The sequence below is a fragment of the Urocampus carinirostris genome, chromosome 3 (assembly GCF_059441175.1).
Source record: "Urocampus carinirostris isolate Australia breed hairy pipefish chromosome 3, RoL_Ucar_1.0, whole genome shotgun sequence".
Lineage (NCBI taxonomy): Eukaryota > Metazoa > Chordata > Actinopteri > Syngnathiformes > Syngnathidae > Urocampus > Urocampus carinirostris.
Window position 1 is genome coordinate 45304240 of NC_142351.1, and position 22586 is coordinate 45326825.

At 41.1% G+C, this 22586-nt stretch overlaps 1 protein-coding gene across 1 annotated transcript in view; it reads right to left on the bottom strand.

Annotated features, from left to right (window-relative positions):
• Positions 1-22586, bottom strand: part of cntn3a.2 (contactin 3a, tandem duplicate 2) — a 140892-nt gene that overhangs the window by 88003 nt on the left and 30303 nt on the right. The window contains exons 4-8 of the mRNA XM_088332033.1: positions 18284-18459; positions 4593-4688; positions 4314-4517; positions 2844-2946; positions 1008-1192 (exon numbers count right to left, since the gene is read on the bottom strand). Of these exons, the coding sequence (XP_088188159.1) occupies positions 1008-1192; positions 2844-2946; positions 4314-4517; positions 4593-4688; positions 18284-18459 (764 nt within the window). The remainder of the gene's footprint in view (positions 1-1007; positions 1193-2843; positions 2947-4313; positions 4518-4592; positions 4689-18283; positions 18460-22586) is intronic.

The following is a 22586-nucleotide window of genomic DNA, read 5'->3' on the forward strand; positions in this document are numbered from 1 at the left end:
CAATTTTTTGTGACGCAATGCATGTCACTAGTTTACAGGCTGGGGGCGTCGCTGCTGTCATGCACTTTCTGGACAAATTTTCAACATGTTACCTAGTGTTTACTATGTTTGTGTACTGTAATGCTAAATGTAATTCACCCTGGTCATCCTGAAAGGGGGATACCACTTGTAAGGTCCCTTCTCAAGGTTTCTCTTTTTCCTCACGCTGAGGTTTTGAGTTGTTCCTTGCCTTGTTGGTTTAAGATCAGGTAATTGTGTCATTGTAATCCTGTGCAGTCCTTTGAGACATTTTTTGATTAAGGGCTATATAAATAAATTTGACTTGACTTGAATGGGAAAAATAAGTTTTTTATGTTTATAATCCAATTTTAACAGTTGAGTGAATGCAGTTTTACACCTTAACTAACCACGTGATACAAACTCAAGTTGGAGTTATGAAAAACATGACTTTTGCCTTAATTGTTGTACTGATTTGAAATTAATAAAAAGGAAATACAGAATAAAAGCTTTAGCAGTGTACAGGCAAAGGAATTACACTAAATCATAACCATTTACTAGGCTGGGCCTACTAAAGCTGAGAGTATGTCCTTTACTACCATCATCAAATCAGCCAACGGGCCGGCCCCGGCCCGCGGGCTGTACGTTTGACATGTCTGTGTATGCGTGTGTGTGCGTATGTGTGTGTATGTGACTTATAGTCTAAACTGATTTTTGTAAAAGTTGTTCCCTAAGCCTTTGTGATTGTGTCTAGCTAGGTTTTATTGGCACCCCCAATGATTACTAACAAAAACGATAATCTGTGGGGTCTCAAAACCCCTATGGCGGGTAAAAATGGGTTATTCGCAGCCTCCACGGACAAACAGCTGCAAGCAGCCAAATCCAATCTTCTAAAGCCATTTTGCATTTTTATTGAGCGTATACAAAGTAGAGCTTCCTAGCGCATACCTCTACCATTTACTCTTCACAGCGAACGTATGACGATCAATATGAAATGAAAAGAAGCGTACCATAGAAGGAAAGGATGCCCGTTGCTGTGTTCTTGCCCATCTTATTCTCAACCACACACTCATAACCTCCTGTGTCTTCCTGCTGGAAGCTGGGTATCTCAAGCACCGCGTTGGCGTATTTCATTTTGACTTTGCTAGGGAATGGAACTCCATTGGCTCGCTTCCATGTGATCTCCGGGACAGGACTGTGAGGAAGTAACAGACTCAAAGTTAAAGGTATTTGCAACAACCATATTTTTTTTCAACTAGGCAGAGAACGTGAAGTGTTCCTCCCCACAATTATTATTTTGCTAAATAAGTACTCAAAGTTGACCCATCTGGGTTGTGTTCTCTAGAGCTGTGACGTCTTTGGAGGAAGACAACACTTTTAAAATCCCGTTAACACAACATGTGTGACAGCTTTGAAACAGACGCCGATCGTAGTAAACAGCGATTGCATGCTACTCATTTATGCTTAGAAACATTGGAGCATAATGTGTCACTGGGGGAATTGTGATATTTTTTGTCCTCGTCACGTGCTTCGACCTCCAAAAGGTGTGTTGGGTAAATTTACCTGCCGCCCTTACAGCGTGTGTTCCTTCTTTGCCTTTCCTTCCTTTTAGGTAAGCTTTTGTGTTTTCCATTGGTGTTTTTCAGCGCAATCATCACAGTTGGTATAATATTGTCCAATTAGTTCCTTGTTAGTGTTGTAGCTGCTGAGAGCTTCCTGTTTTGTTTGCTCCTGTTTGGCGCTTATTTGCTGCACCAGGGGTAGACGTTTGCATTTTTGATTGTTGTCTACAAGTTAGCCAGGCTGCTTACAGCGAGTTATTTGGTTGGAAAGCATCGCTTTTTCTGCCAAGGCTGCGGCCACTTTTCATAGATCGGTCCTGTTTAGCCCGTGTTAGCTGCACAGTCTTTTGTTTGGCTTTATTCCCGATTGTGTTCGCGTTTATTGCTGTAGCTGTCTTTCGCTCTAAAATGTCAATCATTACATTCGGGTTCAAGCCAAGCTTCTTTTTTGCTTTCTTTTTGCTTCTTCTTTTTTTTTACCAATGATCCATTCGTCATTGTTCTTTCTTTATTTTGCTTTGTGAACGATACGCAAACATTCTATCCCCGTTTTGTGGAGCTGAACGTGTGGTTGTGCCAAACACACGGATGTGAGCTCGTAGGTCAGAAGCCCTCCTGCTCCCGAGTCCTCACAAATAAAATATGAAAATTCGGTTTTGATCCCGGCTCGTTTCCTCAAACCAAGTTAATTGTTTACGCTTGGGCTGGTTTGGGCTTTAATACTGCCCTAGTCAGGTTGAGTTTTTTACGCCCGATCTTACCTCAAATATAACAGTAAGCCTGGCTGATCATTGCGGGTTTTTTGGTCGGTCAGCCTCAAGTGTTTTCGCCAAGGCTGGAGCCGCCTTTCGTTAATGGGCCCCTGTTAACTTCCATTAGCTCTCCGTGTGTTCTTTTTGCCTGTTAGCCCTTTTTTGGACCCTTTGCTGTATCATTGCTGCCTCCACCTGCGACACAACGCCTAGGCATTCACCACGAAAACTACCAAACCTTTGCTTGAAACACTTCTCCGACTAATTAACACGTAAACCAATATGGTGACTGGTGTCGGTGTTCCTCATATGACGTCTCAGCTCAGAAAGTAAAAGACGGGACAGGCTATCTTTAAAATAAACTCGTAAAATAATTGGAAAATACCAATATAACGATACAAGTCGTCAACAAAATAACTCACATCACAGAGCTTTAATAACTCCCTTCTAAAAATCGAATTGCTCCTGTAACTTTTTTTTATCCACAAGTTTCTCAAAGGATTGAAAATAAGCGTTTAGGAATCCAGCTTACTTCCCGAGAGCGAAACACTCCAGCGTAACTGTTGATCCTTTGGCGGCGGGCACATTGTCTGGGAAATTAACTTCTATTTTGGGCTCGTATTCTCCCATCACCCCTGTGAAAAGAAAGCACAAGATGTCATTTTTCTATTATTAAGGTCTTACAAGCAATATGGTTTGCATCATAGGCCGTAAAAGTAACACAGGAACATAGATTGGCATGTATGACTGACGAACTATGGAAAGATTCGCTTGAGAGGATTCACGACGATGTCTTGCGGAATAATTTAAATCTGGTCTCGAGAGCAACAGATTTGGAAAGCTCGACAGTGTCTATTTTAAACTGGTGAATGATGTGAAGACATGTACTGTGCAATGAGTGGAAAGTAACTGGTTGAGCCACTGGAACACTCAATATAATGGTCCAGTGATGTATGGCTTATGTTTAATTCATTCCAAAGCCAATCCGTAGTCACTATTTTTGTGAAAGTGCACCAGAAGGGAACTGGACCTTTAAATTCACCAGCAAGAGCTTTTAGAGCGAGTCGATGACAGCCATTGTTTTTCCGCCTTGCCAGCTATTATTTTTACACACAGTGTTTGAAGTAACGTGTTGCTAGTGAACCGGTCCTGGAACGCAATTACTTTTCCCGGGAACAAGTACAGTTAAGCTTATTGAAAAATGCTGAATTTTTGGAACAATAAGGTGCATTGGCAGGCTACATTATAAAAGCAAAACATATAACGACAATGCATTCTGTTCATTGTTCTCCAACATAGTAATACCCGACTTTAATTCTGCCATTTACACAAGGCAAAACATATTATCATAGTAAGGCTGGAATGTTTATAACCAGCTACAAATCAAATGCATCTTACACACAGATAATGTGTGTAATTTCTCCCAATTCTGATATTCCTCCTAACGTATAAACTTGCAACCAAATCATATTTACGACTATAAAATTAAATGCTGAAATAAGGGGGTTAGTTTATATTTGCGTATTTAATTGTGTGTCACCAGTGGCACATAAGGAGGGGTGTGGCTTATACAGAAGTTGTTTGGTACTCAACTTTTTTTTATGTTCCTGGTATAGTTGATAAACGTGATCCTTATATTGAGTACACATGCTTTCTTTCCTGCTTCCCCCCCAAATGGGTCCACTCTCAAAATGTAACATTTTCTTCGATGCGTTTCTGATTGTATTAGTATATTCATTCTGTGGATATTCTAAAGCAGTTTTAGGTGTCAGCTTCAACGTGAGTATATAAGGTTATTTATAACTACTTACATTTAGAGTATCGTGCTACGTTTGGGTGTCAGTCATCTGGCGTTTAACCTCATTACTTTTAAAATGAAGTAACTCGTAAGTGTTATTCCTTTTTTTAGCAATGCGCCCAAATTGTTGCAACAACAGCAAGAACACAAAATGCTCTGAAATTAAGATCACATAAGAAATAAAAATACGATATTAATCCTCACCATCAGTCCTGAGGATGAGAGATGTCGGCGAGCTGTGAACTTTGCCTTTCGTGATGCTATTCATAACAACACACGTGTAGTTGCCCACGTCAGACGATTCCACCTTGGCGATGTAAAGGTTCCCTGTCTGCTGGGAGACAAAGCGGCGATTGTCTTGCTGGACAAAGTATGGGTACTCGTTAAAGACCCATGCATATGTGAGATCTGTGTATGGAAAAGAGAAATGAGCCAAACTATGAGTTTTAGGAACCAAATTCTCGATATCTGATGTTTATCAACCTCCTGAGGAAGTGGGCGTTCCACAAAGCAACACCACTCCTTGTCCCTCTCGAACGGACACCGCACTTCTGGTGTGGACTTTAAAATGATCCAAGTCTGCGGTGGAAAGGGAGACAAAAGGTACATGATGACAGGATCCGACAGACTATGAGTGGAATAGAGACATGGTAAAAGCTTTGAGCAGCACACCGACACAAATCCATTAGAAAGGATTGTTGGGGGAATTGCACTTCAGCAACGCCTGAGCAACACAGAAAAAGGTAACGTGGCACACACAAAAGACTTCAGTCGAGCTAAAAGTGGCAGGGCTATAAGTTGACTGCAGACCCTACCCTATTGTACCACAGTCCTATATGATATGATAACATCTATTGTATTGTGTTTATTGTATTTATTTATTCAGCCAGTATAAACCACAAACATTATATACCGTATTTTCCGCACTATAAGGCGCACCTAAAAGTCTTGTTTTTTTTCAAAAGCTGACCATGCGCCTTATAACACAGTGCGCCTTATATATGGCTCAATATTAAATTCGCAAGGTCTCGCAACTACGAGAAACAGCCGCCGACTCCATTTTTCGCGCTGTGCATACTGGGAAATATTAAACGATTGGTAGTTGCCGGGGCTCGTGTTGTATTTGTTTACTAAGTGGCAAAATGGCTACCCCATTAAACTGCTTAATTCATATTCAACAAATACAGTATTTGTCTGAATCCAGGGTTATGACTGGTGAAGATGTAAAGCACAATTTACCTTAAACAAACGCAGAATTATTCAGAATGTCACGTTTGAGAGAGAGAGAGAGCGAGAGAGAGAGAGAGAGAGAGATTCTCTTTCATACGTGCATTTGTATAAGAAAATGGCTCCTGTTAAGAGACACGCGTACAACGCCGAGTTTAAACTCAAAGCGATCAGTCACGCAGCACAACACGGCAATAGAGCGGCAGCGAGAGAGTTAAACTTAAATGAATCGATGGTACGGAAGTGGAGAAAGGATGAAGATAAGCTCCGCCAAATAAGGAAAACTCAACAAAGTTTCCGTGGCAATAAAGCAAGATGGCCAGAGTTAGAGGAGACACTTGAACAGTGGGTTGTTCAACAAAGAGCGGCAAGCAGAAGTGTCAGTACGATAACTATACGTATGAAGGCAACAGCGCTGGCACAAAAACACCGGACGTGTTGGATGGCCCATTCACTGAGATATGGTCAATTCGAACACAGCAGAAGAAGAATTCGAGGGATTCGTCGATGAGGAGCTTATAGAGTGATCTTTGTTTTTCTTTTGTGTGTTTACGTTTTACATTTTATAGTTATTATGTTATTGCTTTGCACTCGTTGTTTTTGCACATTACGAGTGTCACTTTATTGCGACTGCACTAACGTTTCATTTAAAATAACAGTATCAGACGTTTTTTTCTTTGCGTGTTGACTAAATGGACAAAAAATAAAATGATATGTCGATGTTGTTCAAAGATGTCAAAGATGTGTCACGAAAATGCTTTACCTCAGAGAAAATAATAAAACGGCTGTTTATTTATTTTGGGAGTGAATGGAGTTGTGGAAAGCTTGTTTGTTAATAAAGTTTGACCTTTTTGAATATTTTGTTGACATTCCCTTGAGCGTGGCAATATCTAGAGGTTGCATAAAGTAACTACATTCTCTACTGTAGTCAAGTCGTCACATTTATTTACCGTAAATAGCCCTTAATCCCAAAAATGTCTCGAAGGACTGCACAGGATTACAATTACAAAATTGCACAATTACCTGATCTTAAACCAGCATGCACTTATAGCGCCTTATAATGGGGTGCGTCTTATGTATGGCATAAGTTTTAAAATATATCATTCATTGAAGGTGCGCCTTATAACATGGTGCGCCATATAGTGCGGAAAATACGGTACACAAGATATCATTTGACATGCAAACTCTCAATAATGATGATATAATAGATGTAGAAGAATAAAAAGAATAGAGTAAAAAAGATAGTGTAGTGTATAATCTACGCATGCTTGGGGACTAACAGAATACATCTAATGGCTTTAAGTTTAGGATACAAAATGTTTTAATTTCAATCTGTTACATTTACAGAAAAAATATGTAATCAAGTTGCAGGTATCCATCTATTATCTGCACCGCTTATCCTCCGGAGGGAGCCCATCCTAGCTATCTTCGCGCAGTGGGCGGGGGACACCCTGAACTGGTCGCCAGCCAGTCACAGGGCTCACAGAGACGGACAACTCACTCGCTCATTCACATCTAGGGACAATTTAGACTGGCCAAGTAATCTGACAGGCATGTTTTATGGGAAAGTGGGGGGAAACAGGAGTGCCCAGGAGAAACTCACACAAGCACGTGGAAAACATGCAAACTCCACACAGGGAGGCTGTGGTAGTTGGACTTTAACCCTGACCTGGGGCCTGGAGGATAACCACCCAGCCGCTGTGCCGGCAAGTTGCAGGGGTATTCAATAAAATAAATATTACTTTGGAGGATTACATTTAATTCAAAAGTGTGTTTATATATATATCCATCCATCCATCTATTATCTGCACCTCTTATCCTCAGTAGGGTCACGGAGGTGCTGGAGCTCATCCCAGTTATCTTCGGGCAGTGGGCAGGGGACACTCTGAACTGGTTGCCAGCCAGTTGTAGGGCACACAGGCACAGACAATTCGCCCGCTCATTCACACCTAGGGACAATTTGGACCGGCTAACTAACCTGACATGCATGTTTTTGGAATGTGGTAGGAAACCGGAGTGCCCGGAGGAAACCCACCCAAGCACGGGGAGAACATGCAAACTCCACACAGGAGGTTCGATCTCATGACCTCAGAATTGTGCTGCACACGTGCTAACCACTGCGCTGCCGTGCTGCCCTGTCTACGTATATATGAGTTTGTAATCATAATTTCAATCACTGACACGAAATAGAGAAACAGAGAGAGAGAGAGAGATGAAGTAGACTGCATGTTTGTCACACACTGTTTTTGGTAATAAGACTTTTCTTTTTGTCTGGATTTAATTTCTCCTTCAATGTCATTTTGTTGAACTAGCTTGAGCCTGCAGTTTCGTGAGGCTGCTTACCTGTTCGCAGAATGCATATTGTGGATAGCACAGTTGCACCCTCGTGATGCATTCTGGGGAATTATGTAAATTTAATATATTGTCTTTTTTGTACATTTTGTAGTTAATTGTTGTTTAAAATCCACTATATGATCACTAAATTGTTGTGTTGTGAGAATGTTTTGCTTAGCCTAGCATATCTGTAGGATGTTTAGCGTCCCCACTTCAAACAAGTAAAACTAAAACATTCCAGTGTTTGCTGTTGAACGTTAGCACTACAATATTGGGTTCTTAATGTTCTCTTGATGTGCTTAATGAATTCTACTATCTGATTAAAATGTGAGCACTATTTAGTAGGACTAAAAGCAACTAAGTTAGTGGGTCCGACCAGTCAGTCAGATCAGTTGAGAACCACTGCTCTTAGCACTTATTTGTAATTATCTTTGCCTTTTGGTACCGACAGTCTTTTATTTTATATTTCTCTTTAAAGTCCTTATTACATGTTTTACCCTGGAATGCCTTGTTTAATCTCGTTGCATACAATGTTTCACAACGTTGATATCACAATAAAGACAATGCAATTCAGGTCAATATTGCTTAATCATTTTTGGGCAGGTCCTTCTCCCATCAATGAATAATGTGTGCACACTCGAGACGATTGACTAACAGGATTTGGTGCATGACAGTTCCATTTACTCCGTGGTAATTGATATATTCTTGGGCCGGATTTTGTTTCCAGTCCGTCCCTGTCTGTGACCTCCTACAGAGACTCAATAACAATTGAAAAATAATAACACTGCTATAAAATAAAAGCAAAGTATACTGTCCAAATTCCTACTATAACATGGTTAAAAATTAAAACCGACTGACCCCGATTTTAGATAACATGCCTTGTGTTGTGTATGTAGTCGGGTTGCAGTCGGATTCAGAGACAGGCACGGACGGTACAGTCATAGAGTGTTTACTTAACTTCTTCTTCGGTAGTTCTCTAGCACAAGTACAAGGCTGCGCATAAGTATACAGTGACACCGCAGGAAGGGGAGTGTATTACACGACACCACATATTCCCTTTTTGTTAGCATAGGACACAACAGTAGCATTAATCTAAAATACGCAATAACTCTTCGGTAAGTATGAGCTTGTAGAAAACATACATTTCAATATTCATTACCAGATTAGAGGTAAATATTTATCAGAGGTAAGCAATAACGTAAGGAACTATACTGTCAATATCGGTAAGCAAAAGTGTGTAAACCTTGTAAACTTAAGCAGACTGTATGAAGATCACATCATAAACAAACATGACAATTTTTTTAACAATGAACATTCATCATGTCTTTTTTTTTTTTTTTTTTTTTTTTTTTTTTTTTTTTTTTTACATCATCACATCTTTTCTGTATTTTTTTTTTTTTTTTTTAAGTCACATAATCTTGAAGCCATGCAGGAGCATGTCGTATTCTCGGTGCACTAGGAGAGGGATGTGTTGAGGGCACAGTTTCAGTTTCGGGTGGCTCAGCAACTTGGTCGCTTGGCAGGAGGCAAGCATCATTATCAGGAGGCTGTGGCGCTGAAACAGCAGCACAGGTGGAAGAATGGGCAAGGTGGAAAGCATTCCACACCTTTCCATCAGACAGCAGATAAGTGGCTGGACCCTTTTGAGCTACCACTGTCAGTGGCTTGGTGAACCTTGAGTGTCCTTTCGCAATGATTCCAGGTTTGCGGATGCGAACCGCAGAGCCAATCTGGAAGCTGGGTGATTTTGCACCGCGACGTTTGTCGGTGTATCGTTTGGACTTCCGTTGTTTGTTTTGTATGTTTTGTAGCATGTTGCCTTTGTCAGCAGTGGGACGCATGGAGTGAAGACCTGTGATGTGAAGCTTTGTATTCAGTGGTCTACCATGCAACAGTTCAGCGGGGGATACTGAAGTCACAGCATGTGGTGTGGCTCTGTAAGTCTGTAAAAACTCAGTGAAGAAGGCTTTCAGTGGTTTACCTTCGATGTTGGCTGTTTGTAGACAGTCCTTGAAGACTCTGTTGAAACGCTCAATTTCACCGTTGGCTTGGGGGTAGTACACAGAGCTGCGACGGTGTGTGATGTTCCTGTCACTAAGGAATGCTTCAAACTCGGTCGACACGAACTGAGGGCCATTGTCAGTAACAATTTCCTGTGGATTACCTTCTCTGCTAAACACAATGGAAAGAAAAGTCATAACAGAGGCAGAAGTAACATTTGAGCAGAAGGCAATCTCAGGCCATCGGCTGTAATAGTCAATGAGGGTGATGGCGAAGCGGCAATCAGCAGGCGCAGAGTGAATAGGACCAACAATGTCCACAGCAACCTTTTCCCAGGCAGCAGTTGGGGTAGGCACAGGCTGTAATGGTGCAGTACGCGTGGTTGCGGTTTTGTCATGCTGCAAGCAGGTGGTGCATGATTTGATGGCGAGCTCAACGTGAGAATCCATTCCAGGCCACCAGTACAAGTCTCTCAGTCTTTGTTTTGTGCGAACTATCCCTTGGTGTGTAGCATGAGCAAGTTGGATCATTTTTCCCTGTAGCTGTTGTGGTATCACAACACGATGAGTGCCACGCACAATGACACTGTTCTGCAAGGCAAGCTCATTTTGCACACGGAAGTATGGCACGATGAGGGGGTCAAGGCCTTTTGCAGTACGAGGCCATCCCTTCTGCATGTACTGTCGCACCTTCTGTAGCACTGGACATTCCTCACATGCACTGGAGAGCTCATCAGCAGTGAATGCAGCAAAATCAGGAGACACAGCAGCCACCATCTCCATGATGCCATCATTTTCCAGTTTCGTCAGCTCCTCCGACACCTTGTCATGCACGGCATATGGGAGTCTGCGTAGCTTTTGCTGGACTGGAGGGACGTCTGCACTCACTTTAAATTTGTGTAGAAAACCTGTAGCAACGCCTAGAGCATTTGTAGTGTTGACAGAGTGACTCATCTCCGATGCAGCAGGTGTTGTAATCTGCCCATCTTGTATCTGGAGGCGAAGTGCAGTGAACAGGTCCATTCCCAGTAGTGGAGTACCGTCAGGAACTATGTAGAAGTCAGTATGTGCACTCTGGTTGCAGTATGTAGCAGTAAGTTGAAGACAGCCCAACACTGGAATTGGCTTCTTCATGTAGGTCACCAGACGCACAGTAGGCTTTGAGAGAGGCAAGTGCATGAATGACTGTCTGTAAATTCTCTCTGGCAGAATTGAAACTGCTGAACCAGTGTCCACAAGCAGGTCAGTAGTAATTGACTGTTCATCATTCGCATGGAGAGCAACTGTACACGTAAGGCGCTTTGGGACTGCAGCTGTAGGGGCTACATGACACACAGTAAGTTCTGGGACAGTAACTTCTCTTACTGATCGAGTAGGAATTGCGCTGCGGCACACTTTACTAAAATGTCCAATTTTCCCACATTGGTTGCATTTTGCATTTTTAGCAGGGCATTTGGGGTCATTTGCTAGATGAGAGTTGGATCCACAACGGTAGCAGGTTTTGTGTTGATTCCTTTTATCTCTCGAGCGCTGTGTATGTGTACTGCTCTGATTCCTTTTATCTCTTTGTTGCACAAACTTCACAGGAGTGTCGGACACGTGCACATGAGTAATAGCATTAGCTTCTGAAATAGCAGATTCGACTTGTGTAGCAATAGCGATCGCTTTGTCAAGCTTTAAGTCCGTTTCCAGCAGCAAGCGCTCTCTGATTCTCGAAGAGGACATCTTCTCAATGAATTGATCCCTGATCATATCATCAGCAAACGTGCCAAAGTCACAGTTAGCAATTAATTCCCTCAATGCGGCAATGAACTGAGCAGTGGTCTCGCCCGGTCTCTGAGCACGCTGACGGAACTTGGTACGCTGAGCAACGACATTAATCTTCGGTACAAAGAAAATTTCTAGCGCATCACAGGCGGATTTGTAAGAAGTGCCAGTGTCAGGAAGGGAAAGAAAAATTCTCTGCCCTTCTGTGCCTAAACAGTGCAGCAGTAGTGCGCGCTTTCGTTTGTCCGGCATTTCGTTAGCAGTCAATGCTAGCAGGTAATTTTCGAACATCTGAATCCACGTGGAGTACAACATCGTAGGCTCACCCGGGGTTTCAAGCAAAGCAGGGGGTTGTGAAATTCCGATCCAAGTCATCCTCGTCGCCAATATGTTGTGTATGTAGTCGGGTTGCAGTCGGATTCAGAGACAGGCACGGACGGTACAGTCATAGAGTGTTTACTTAACTTCTTCTTCGGTAGTTCTCTAGCACAAGTACAAGGCTGCGCATAAGTATACAGTGACACCGCAGGAAGGGGAGTGTATTACACGACACCACACCTTGGCTCCCTGTTAGCTTAATATGTGATTTCAAGGTTCTGTTGGTATTATACAAAATCATGCATGGACTTGCTTCCTCATATCTTTCAGATTTAATTTCCCCCTATGTTCCGGTCCGGAGCCTTCGCTCTGAAAATGCTGGTCTACTAGAGAGTCCAAGAGCCAAGAAGAGATCCGCAGGTTTGAGAGCATTCTCTATTTGGGCCCCAGTGCTCTGGAATGCTTTTCCCCCTGAGATTCCATCTGCTACTTCAGGGGAAAGGTTTAAATCTATGCTTAAAACACACTTCTATTTTATAGCATATGAATAACCTATATTTTATGTTGAAAATAATATCGGTGTATTATTTGTTATTGCAACATCCATTGCACCCTGGTCATCTAGGAAGGAGAATTACCTCATGTGAGGTCCCTGCTCAAGGTTTCTTTATTTCCCTCCTGTTGAGGTTTTTGAGTTTTTCCTTGCCCGCATGTAGGTTTTAGATCAGGTGATGGTGTCATAATAGTCTGTGGTTTGCAATAATCTGTTGTCTGTGCAGCCCTTTGAGACCCCTTGTGATTAAGGGCTTCACAAATAAACATGACTATCAGGGTTCGTACACTAGTTTCATGGCCAAATTCAAGCACTTTTTAAGGACATTCAAAGCCAAATTTTAAATGTTTCCATTGCTCTTACAAGAAGAATCATGTTTTCTGCAGTTTATACATCCGTGATTTACAGATGCAACCTCGTGAGTGCCTTTATAAATATATATTATTTTTAGATTTTGAGTATATTGCGAATATATTTTTGGATCTGAACAATTCATATCTAAACATATATTTGAGAAAAATGTTATATTCCCCATATTGGGAAAAATGATGGAAATATGTAACTTACATTTTCAGTTCTTCCAATTCCAAATACCCACTGGGAAACGCTACCTTAATTTCTGTATGACCTATAATAAATTATGTATTGTTTTTGCACTAAAACCTTTTTAGTAGTGCCCTGTTTAAGTGTAGCATGCACCTGTCCTAATAAATAAAGAAGAAATCCAATGGCAACAATCTGAAGCATTAACAAGCACTTTACCCAAAATTCAAGAACTTTTCATTCCTTTAACACAACATTAAAATTAAATTATTTTCAACGATTTCAAGTACCGCCTTGCGACTGGCTGACAACCAGTTCAGGGTGTCCCCTGCCGACTGCCCGAAGATGGCTGGAATGGGCTCCAGCACCCCCGTGACCCTGCTGAGGATAAGCGGTGCAGATAATGGATGGATGGATGGATGGATTTCAAGTACCTGTACGAACCCTTTACTATACTCGGGTTGTGTGGTGCCGTATTTTGTCCGTAATTGGGTCTTCTTATTCAGAAGTGAACTGTTGTGAAATAACGTGTGCAAAACCGTAACAACAAAGTGATTTAAAATGAAATTAAATTTCTGTGCCAGTCTGTGCACAATCACAGGTTATTTGTTTGGTAGTTAAAATTACAAACTCATGTGGATCATTTTTATAGAGTTGCTTCAATATAATAACAATAGCAATGGACACATGTAAAACAGCCAGCAACTAATGCAGGGTTGCTCGTTAAGTAGATCACAATCTACCAGTAAATCGCAGAGATACTACTGGCAGATCACTGAGTGATATATAAACGATACAGGCCAATCTTTTCCATCCCGTTATTTAATTGCTATATAAGGCAGTTGGTTACAAATTGAATTTGACATTCAAGCGCAAGAAAAATGTTTCGATGTCAGCCAATTAGCAATCTTCTTACTTCACGGACTTACAAAGCAACCAGTCGGATGAAGACCGAATTTTGACTTTTGGGATGCCGTTCATGCGCAAATGACAACACTAAGCGCTAAACTAGTAAGCATAAGAGATGAAACAGTTCAACATTGTAAACAATTACCATTTGTTGCTTCCGTTTCAAAACCTAAACCATACGGACTGGCAGAGAATATACATTTCGCCTTTTCAAAATTGCCAGTGAACAAATAAACTTCTTGTCAAAGCTTACTGCCATCTTGCAATATCAACTTACTTGACGTTAAACTACGACAAACCAGAAGTAAATACTAAAAATAAAAGCATTCATGTAAAGACTAGTAAAATCATTTTCAATGCAATTTACTCAACAAAATGTTTTTCCATTTTTTGTTTTTTTCCATACATTAGAAAATAATTACATGTTTATCTCAAAGGTGAATTTGAAATTGTTGTTTTGTACTGTAAGTAGCTTGCATGCTGAGAAAGTGTGAGCACCCCTGAACTAATGCATATCCATTATGAGATGCTTAGGCAGTTTAATCATGAAAATCCGTTTGTTTAACATTTCAGTACCAATTGCATCAATTGTATTGAGACAAAAGGGGTTCTGTTTGCTGGAGATGTTCCACCTTTCTTCCAAAAAGCTTTTCAATTCTAATATTTTGAATATCTGGAGGGAGACGTTTGCGCCAAGACCTTTCTTCAGATTCCAATAATGTGCTGACATCCCTTCCCTAAAGATTGGCTCATTCCATAAGAAGAACGGAGACCGAATGAGCTGTTTTTCTATTTTCTACCAGCCAGATGAACGATGCATGATTATTCTCTGGCTACGACAGACAAAGACAACATCTCTTTAGTGACCACCTCTTGAGGGACGCACCCTGCAAGTTTATATAGGGGACTCTTGACATTAAAAGAAAACAAAAAACAAAAAAGGAATTCAAAGAGCCTTCGGGATCGAATAGTAAATGTGCTCCACAAATAAGAACTGTGCAGTAAATTGGTTCACTACAACCTGCTTGTTTTGAGACCCTACAAGGACATAAAGTAAGCCGTTGAGACATATTGATTTTTATTCGTCCATTTCCAATGTTTTCGCTTCAATAAAAGATAAACCCTATTGTCCACCACATTGCCCAACCAGCTGCCCCCAATCATCACTGTTGCAGCCTGCATTTTTCCCCAATGGTCACGTAGTTTTCACTTTGGGAGGTTCTGTCTATGGCTGGAGCATGGGTCAGGAACCAGTGGCCCGCAAGTCGGATATGGCTCTTTTCATGAGTACATCTGTTGACAAGATAAAATATGGCCAGTACAAATCATCTGTGTGTCCTTTCTATATTGGTATATTCACAGCAGCACTGAAAGAGAAAGGTTTATATATGGCACAGTCTCAACTACAGTTTAGAGTCAACGTGTTACACCAACAGACCCGGTTTTGGCTGTACGTCTCCATGGAATCCTGTATATGGAAGATCAGCAAAACAAACAAGCGGATGTTTACTATTGAGACACTTGAGGATGAAAACCTACAGAACCAACTGTAAACACCTGAAAATGCCGGTCGAGCACCCAGACATATTTTATTGGGTAAGTGGTAGGAGTGGGCAATTTTTTACATATAGCAAGCTACCCTCTTACTCTCTCTCTTTAGCTTTCTCTCTCTTTCTTGCTCAGTGCACTCAGCACAAAAGATTGTTGATATGGAAAAAAAGCTGCAACTGGCTGAAGACCAGTTCAGGGTGTCTCCTGCCCACTGCCTGAAGATAGCTGTGCTTGGCTCCAGGGCCCCAGAGAACCTGGTCAGGATAAGCGGAGTAGATGATGGGTCGATACATGGATGGGACACAGGCTCTGGCATTAATATTTTAGAAAATTGATTAAACCATCAAACATGACACAAAGAAATGAAGGGGGTTTGACCAGTGGTGTCCAAATATTTTAAGAAAGCAGGCCAGATTTAGTAAGTTGAGAATGTGTGAGGGCTGACTATTCATTCTGGTATTCTTCCAACAGTTTTAATAATTTCACTCGACATGAAAGGTTTGAAGTGCTTGGCGATCAGTGTCGCGACCTCATAGCTCCCTTTTGTAGCATTTTCATTTTCATTTTCGTTGAAACAGCTTCCAGTTGCTTCACCTTTTACAGCGCTTGTTTCCAGTTAGCTTTGTGTTGACAGCATGTTTCATCTAGAAGTGGCTGTTGGTATCATATCCTTTGAAACAGCCAGTCTCTTGGCAAATTAGGCAGACGCAGATGTTTCCGATTTCGGTGAAAAGAGACTCCAGTTTCCTTTTGTCCTAATGGGGGTAGCCTTCACAATGAACATTCCTTTTTTTTTACAGTCACTATGCCTGAAATAAGGGTGGGCTAAAATTAATTTAAAAAGTCATGGGCAATGTGGCCAGAGGGTAAGATGGCCGAAGGTGATTTTTTTTTTTGGTACAAATATATTTTAAACTGTGGTCAACATTACTGGTGGGCCACATGTTCTTACATTTATGACAGAGGCTGCAGAACAGTAAAAAAATGATCATGGGCCTCAACCGGCTCATGGGCAGGACTTTGGACATGCCTGCGTTTCGCTGATTTGTTGATTTTTTTGTCTTTAAAATATATGTTGTGGCTCTTGCAAAAACATTTCAGGTTAATTGACCAGTCTGAATTGTCCCTGTGTGTGAATGAGCGAGTGAGAAGTCTATCTCTGTGCGCTCTGCAATTGCCTGGCAACCAGTTCAGGGTGTCCCATGCCCACTTGGCTAGAAATATCTCATTTGTTTTTAGTCTCTTAATTATGCAGATACTCACTCCTTTCTCACTGTTACTTATTCACCTTGACCCTGTAATTAAAGTAAAACTCTCAGTCATGTTTGAGTGGTCAAAGTTTGAAAAATCTCTCCTTTTATCTAATTTTGTATTTTCTTTTACCTTCCTTTACATAATGTAACCAAGTAAATGTCGGTATGCAAATGCGCCGGGTTTTCTTTCTAATGAGCACTGAATCGTTTGGTTTAGTTAAGCAACCGTTATTTCGAATGTTGGAGAACGTTCATGGAAATTATACAGTCTGCTTTGTCTAATCCTTGACGCTTGCAGCAGTAGATTAATGGTAACGGTACATGAAATTTGCATCCAAAAGCAGTAAAAGGTCTCCTTAGTGGCTCCAACAGCACATTTGAAGATGTTGAAACAGCAAAATCGTCTGAGTGTTGTAACATTTACATATTTTTATTCATGTTTTAGACAGATCACAACAAATCTGACAAAAAAATATGCATTAGTGGTGTTAAAAGCACACTGATTAGATCTAATGGAGCAAGGCGATATCGCTTGGAGGTGATCTGAATGTTAAAAGTCCTTAATGAGTGGCAGTATTGGGACTAACTCGTTAAAAAAGACTTATTTATCTCAGTAACGAGTACTGTAACGCGCTGTTAAAATTTTGTAACTCTACTGTTGTTATGCTATGGGATGTTACTTGATTAATCCGTTACTCATTAAATGCAGATTGTAAAATGTTTTCTGAAAGGTGGATATTTACCTGAAAAATACAGTTGAGGCAGCGCTGTCTCAAGCACAGTAAGAAAACGCCGAATTTCTCCCCCCTATCACGCCAGATTTGTTTTCTTTTGTTTTGGTTCTGTGGTCATGGGTTCAAATCCAGCTACTAACCTTCCTTTGTGAAGTTTGCATGTTCTCCCCGTGCTTCTGTGGGTTTTCTCTGGGCACTCTAGTTTCTTCCCACATTCCAAAAAACATGCATGTCAGGTTAATTGGCCGGTCCAAAATTGTCTCGATGTGTGAATGAGCGAGTGAGTTGTCTGTCTCTGTGTGCACTACGACAGGCTTGCAAACAGTTCAGGGCGTCGCCTGCCCACTGCCCGAAGATAGCTGGGATGGGCTACAGCACCCTCGCTACCCTACTGTGGATGAGCGGTGCAGATAATGGATGGATGGATGGATGGATGGATGGATGGATGGATGGATGGATGGATGGGATGTTTGTACATCTTGTTAGGTGTGTAATGCCCACTTGTTCGTTTGCTACTTCGTTTTTTGTATTTTCCATTTCAGCCTTTGTTTCTGGTTTATACTTAGTCAGGTTTGATTTTGTTTGGACGTGTCATTTGTTTTGTGCTACGTTGTTTTTTTTTTACTTTGTTCCTAGTTTTTTTTATGAAATCCGTTGTTATTTTGAGCACCCCTACCTCAGTTCCTGATCCCCCTCTCCTGGGTCCAACTCCAAAACGTAACAGCATTTCCCTAATGCAATTTTGATCAAGTAAACAAAATGTTTTCCTAGTCACGAAGCTAAAAATGATGAGTCAGAGGTCTTTACATTCAAAACCCCCCGCTCACACACTTTAACATTTAATGAAGTTTCACACTCAGGTGCTGGCAGTCTGATAAATATTGCAAATAATTGCTGTTTGTGCCTCGGTATTATATGCTGACTGAGTGCAAGGCCGACACAACCCTGAATGATGAGTGACACAAAGTGACAGGAAGTGACTTACAGGCAAACTTGAGATGTGCTCTCCTGCTGAGGATTGCGCCTGCAGTGTTGTAGGCCATACACTGGTAGACGCCTACATCCTGGTAGCGGTCCAGGCTGCCTATAATGAGGTTGCCGCCTGACAGCCGCCGCCGTCGATCCAGGCTCAGATTTATGAAAGAACCATTCAGCGACCATCTGCGGGGGGCAACCACACCATCAGTGCTTGGCAAAATGCATTATTCATTTATTACAACCAGGCAAGAAGCTTCAATCGGAGATGGGAAGAAAACACAATGCACTTCAATTATGAATTGTATGCTCTTAATATGCAATCAGTCTCAAATTATAAGTTTGGTTATTACTATATGTTCCCCGGTATAAGACGCACCCCCCACCCCTGGAAATCGTCTTGTGCTATATATATTTTTTGCATATTTACGGTTAACTGTTCTATAAAGGGCGCCAAATTATAACTACATTAAGGCATAGGGTTGCACAAAAAAAAAGTATATTTGTGCATTGATTAATCAGTCAAAAAACACTATCGTTCAAAAGTGTCCTTAGTTTTTAACGAAAAGCACAGTTTTTTGCAAAGAAGATTCCATGAAATTAATCAGAAATACACCCTATTCATCATCAACCTGTAAATACTGTCTTAGTTGTAAATGTCTGTTTTTAATGCAATATGAACAGAAGGCCATTTACAGAAACAGCATTCCAGTGTTCTAATAGTACATTGTGTTAGAAGGCTAGAAGATGATTAGAAATCCCTTGTGCAATTACATTAGCACAGCTGAAAACCGTTTAGCGGGGTAAAGATGCTAAAAACTGACCTTTCTATTGAGCTCACATTTGTGAGTGTGATTAAACTCTCAGAATGTCCAGGGAAATAAAACTGAACAGTCTATTCCTGGTCTAAGAAATGCGAGAAATTGCCCCAAAACTGAAAATCTCCTCCAACTGTGTTTACTACTTCCTTCATAGAACAGACAAAACAGGCTCTGACCAGAAAAAAAGAAGTGGCAAGGTGACATTTGAGTCTCTAGTTTGAAACCTTATAGCCTGGTTAAATCGTACCCGTAAATTACCGCTGTCAACATCTATAATTGATAGGCGACTCCGAGATGCTGGCCTTGCAAAGTGGCAGATAAATAGACTGGCCAACAAAGGAAGAGATTAACATAAGCAAAATAACAAAGACACTGGACAGCTCATTTGATGAAAAATAGTGTGATATTTTCAAGAATAAAATATTGTCTCGGTGACTGAGCCTGGTTCCTTTTTCAGTGGCAAGGAGAAAGCCACTTGGTCGTGCCTGGTTCCTTTCTCTGTAAAAAGGAGAAGGCTCCTTGGCTGCTCCTAGTTCCTGTCTTAGCAGCAAGGAGAAAGCCCCTCTGCCACGCCTGTTTTTTGTCTCTGCGGCAAAAATAAGGTCCCTCAGCTGCACCCTGGTTTCCTGTCTCAATGGCGAGAGGCAAGGAACTTCAGCCGTCGCATTGCTGCTGCTTCCGTGAAATTCTTCTTTTTTTCAGTTTTTTTCTGCCGTCTGGTATCTGACCCTTAAAGGGGATGTTATGTTAGGGTCTTGTTTATGCCAATACAACCCTGAGAACAGCTGGTCTCGGGAAGCATGGTTGGGCGTGGTTAGTACTTGGAATACCAGGCACTGTAAATTGGTCATTTGGCGCACGCTCTCCTGCAACAGCACTGACTGTACCCACGGTACAGACTGTGAAAATAAATTTCCCCAAGGTGTAGCATGAACCTATCGTCTTGGGTGCAACCTCTATGGGGTGGTGACGATTTATAGGACAATGCCTTACAAATTAATGCGTCCTGCTGTCAATCACAAGGCAAGAAGAAATGCAACGGCCAAGCGAAGCCACCAGACAGTTGTGTCAGCTTCATATTTAAGCAGATTTGTTGAGAAACAAGGCAACAATTTCAAGCATTTACAAGCAATTTACCCAAAATTCGAGCACTTTACAATGATTTTAAGCACCTGAACGAACTCTGACTACTGAATGCTAACAATAAAATATATTTAAAATACGAGAATTGTTCCATATGAGGCCAGTGTTTGCATCATTGTGGTATTAAAAAAAAAATAACACCTAACACCACAAAATCCAAGAAAATCGTACTTGACTTCAGGAGGGCAAACACAAACCAAGGCCTATTCATCAGAAATGGAGACTATGTGGAGAGAGTCCACTCCTTCAAACTCCTGGGCATGCACGTCTCCGACAACCTCTCCTGATCTGTGGTGGGGAAGGCCCAGCAGCTACTGCACTTCCTAAAGGTTCTCAGGAAAAATAACCTGGAACAGAAGTTGCTGGTGTCCTTCTACAATCATCGGCTGCTCTCTGCCCAGTCTAGAAGACATTGCCGGCTTGCGATACCGTAGCAGAGCCATTAAAAATCTAAATTACAATTCCCAGCCTGGCCACCACTTCTTTGACCTTTTGCCTTTTTGTAGGTGCTACAGATCCCTTTAAACAAGGACAGCCTCCTACCTAGGGTCATCACCACCCTAAACAAACGAACAACACTGTGAAAACATTTTGCGACTCACTTTGCTATTTTTATCTTTTTGTTGTTGCCAAATAAAACTGTGGAAAAAATATACTACTATTGCATGAAACTGTGAATATACATACATTTAGAATTATATTGTTTTTTTTTAATTGCTGCTGCTAAATGTTTCACGTAGCGCTATTCTTTAATTGCATTATTATTATTATAACTTAGGCCAGTGTCTAAGCACTATGTTGTAAAAGAAAATCTCTTCTTTTGCCTATCTATCCGGATAGCCTTTTATGCTTTTTCTCTTCAAGGCCTTTATCTTACATGTGTTACCCTGGAGTGCCATGTCTAATCTCGTTGCATACAATCTATCACAACGTTGATATCAATGACAATAAAGACAATTTCTATTGAACTTGTCAATGTTTGCCAATCATGTTGCTGTTCCTTGATTTCTTTAGCGTTGATGTACTCTATGAAACCAGTTACATTCGATATTTTAAAAACCCTAACCCAATCCAACTTTAGAAAAGGCTCAATATTACACATATTGAGGGCGTTGTAGAGACCTCTTTAGGTCTCACAAGCTCAAAATGAATTGTTTTCTCTCCTTATTCGACTGTCGATTAAAGTGTTCGTTTTACTGTTTAATTTATGTTAAAAAAAGAGTAGGAATTAATTCAAACAGGAAGCGTGGAGTTTTATTTCCTTTCTACGAATTTTAATCCACAGTGTCTTTCAAGTATCACTGTCTGGTGTGGCAACAATCTCCATGTCTCCATTGGGACCATTAAAATTTAATCTTAGCGCATCATACACAAAGCTGTCCTCTGCAATTTAAAGAGTAACAGACCGTTTTTTTTTGCATTATCAGCAATATTAGCTTTTCTCTGTCACATTACTTTAATTTTGCATATTAGGAGATTATTCCACATTTGATTTTGTCGCGGATGTCTTGGGACCAAGAGGTCGCAGGATCATTTACCGGTTTCCCCGATGTAAATGTCAGTGTCCTTGGGCAAGACCCTGAACCCCTAATGCCCTCGATAGGCAGGTAGCTGCATGGCTGCCACTGGCTATATTTGTGTGCGTTTGTGTGAATGGATAAAGTGTGAAGTGCACTGTAAAGCGCTTTGGAGGCCTGACTGTGACTGCACTATACAAATGCAGTCCATTCACATTTTTGCCAAACATGGAATTTGTAACACATTTTTTATATAATGACACAGAAATATAATTTGCATTACTTTTGAGGTTCAACATACCACTATCGTGTTTAACACCAAGGTAAAATATGCACTGTAAAGAAATTGGACAAAAAAATATTAATAATACAGAGACACCTCGCCCTTTTCCACATTAGTTATCACTGGTTCATTGCTTCACGGAATTTCATAGTGCATTGTGTTCTGCATTCTGATTGACTAAATAGAGAAAGATTCTTTCAATCGTAACAAAGTTGGACCTACCCACCCACTAAACCTGCCCAGAGCCAAATTAATTTTGTAGACGAGAACCAGAATGAAAATGACGTTTTTTCATATTGGCCACTTACCCCTACCCCAAAAAACAGGCCTGGACAGGGATGGGCACTGCCACACTGTAATTGTCTAAGTCACACTGCAGGAAGTGGTTCTACAACGACTGTGCTGCAGTCGCGAATGTCTTGTGTTTCATAACGTTTTCAAAAAGTTTTCCCCTAAGAAAATAACAACTTTTTTTTCCTTTGTGAGACGGCAAACTCCCAAAAATAAAATGAAATAAATACGAACGAACTATTAAGGATGCCATGTTTG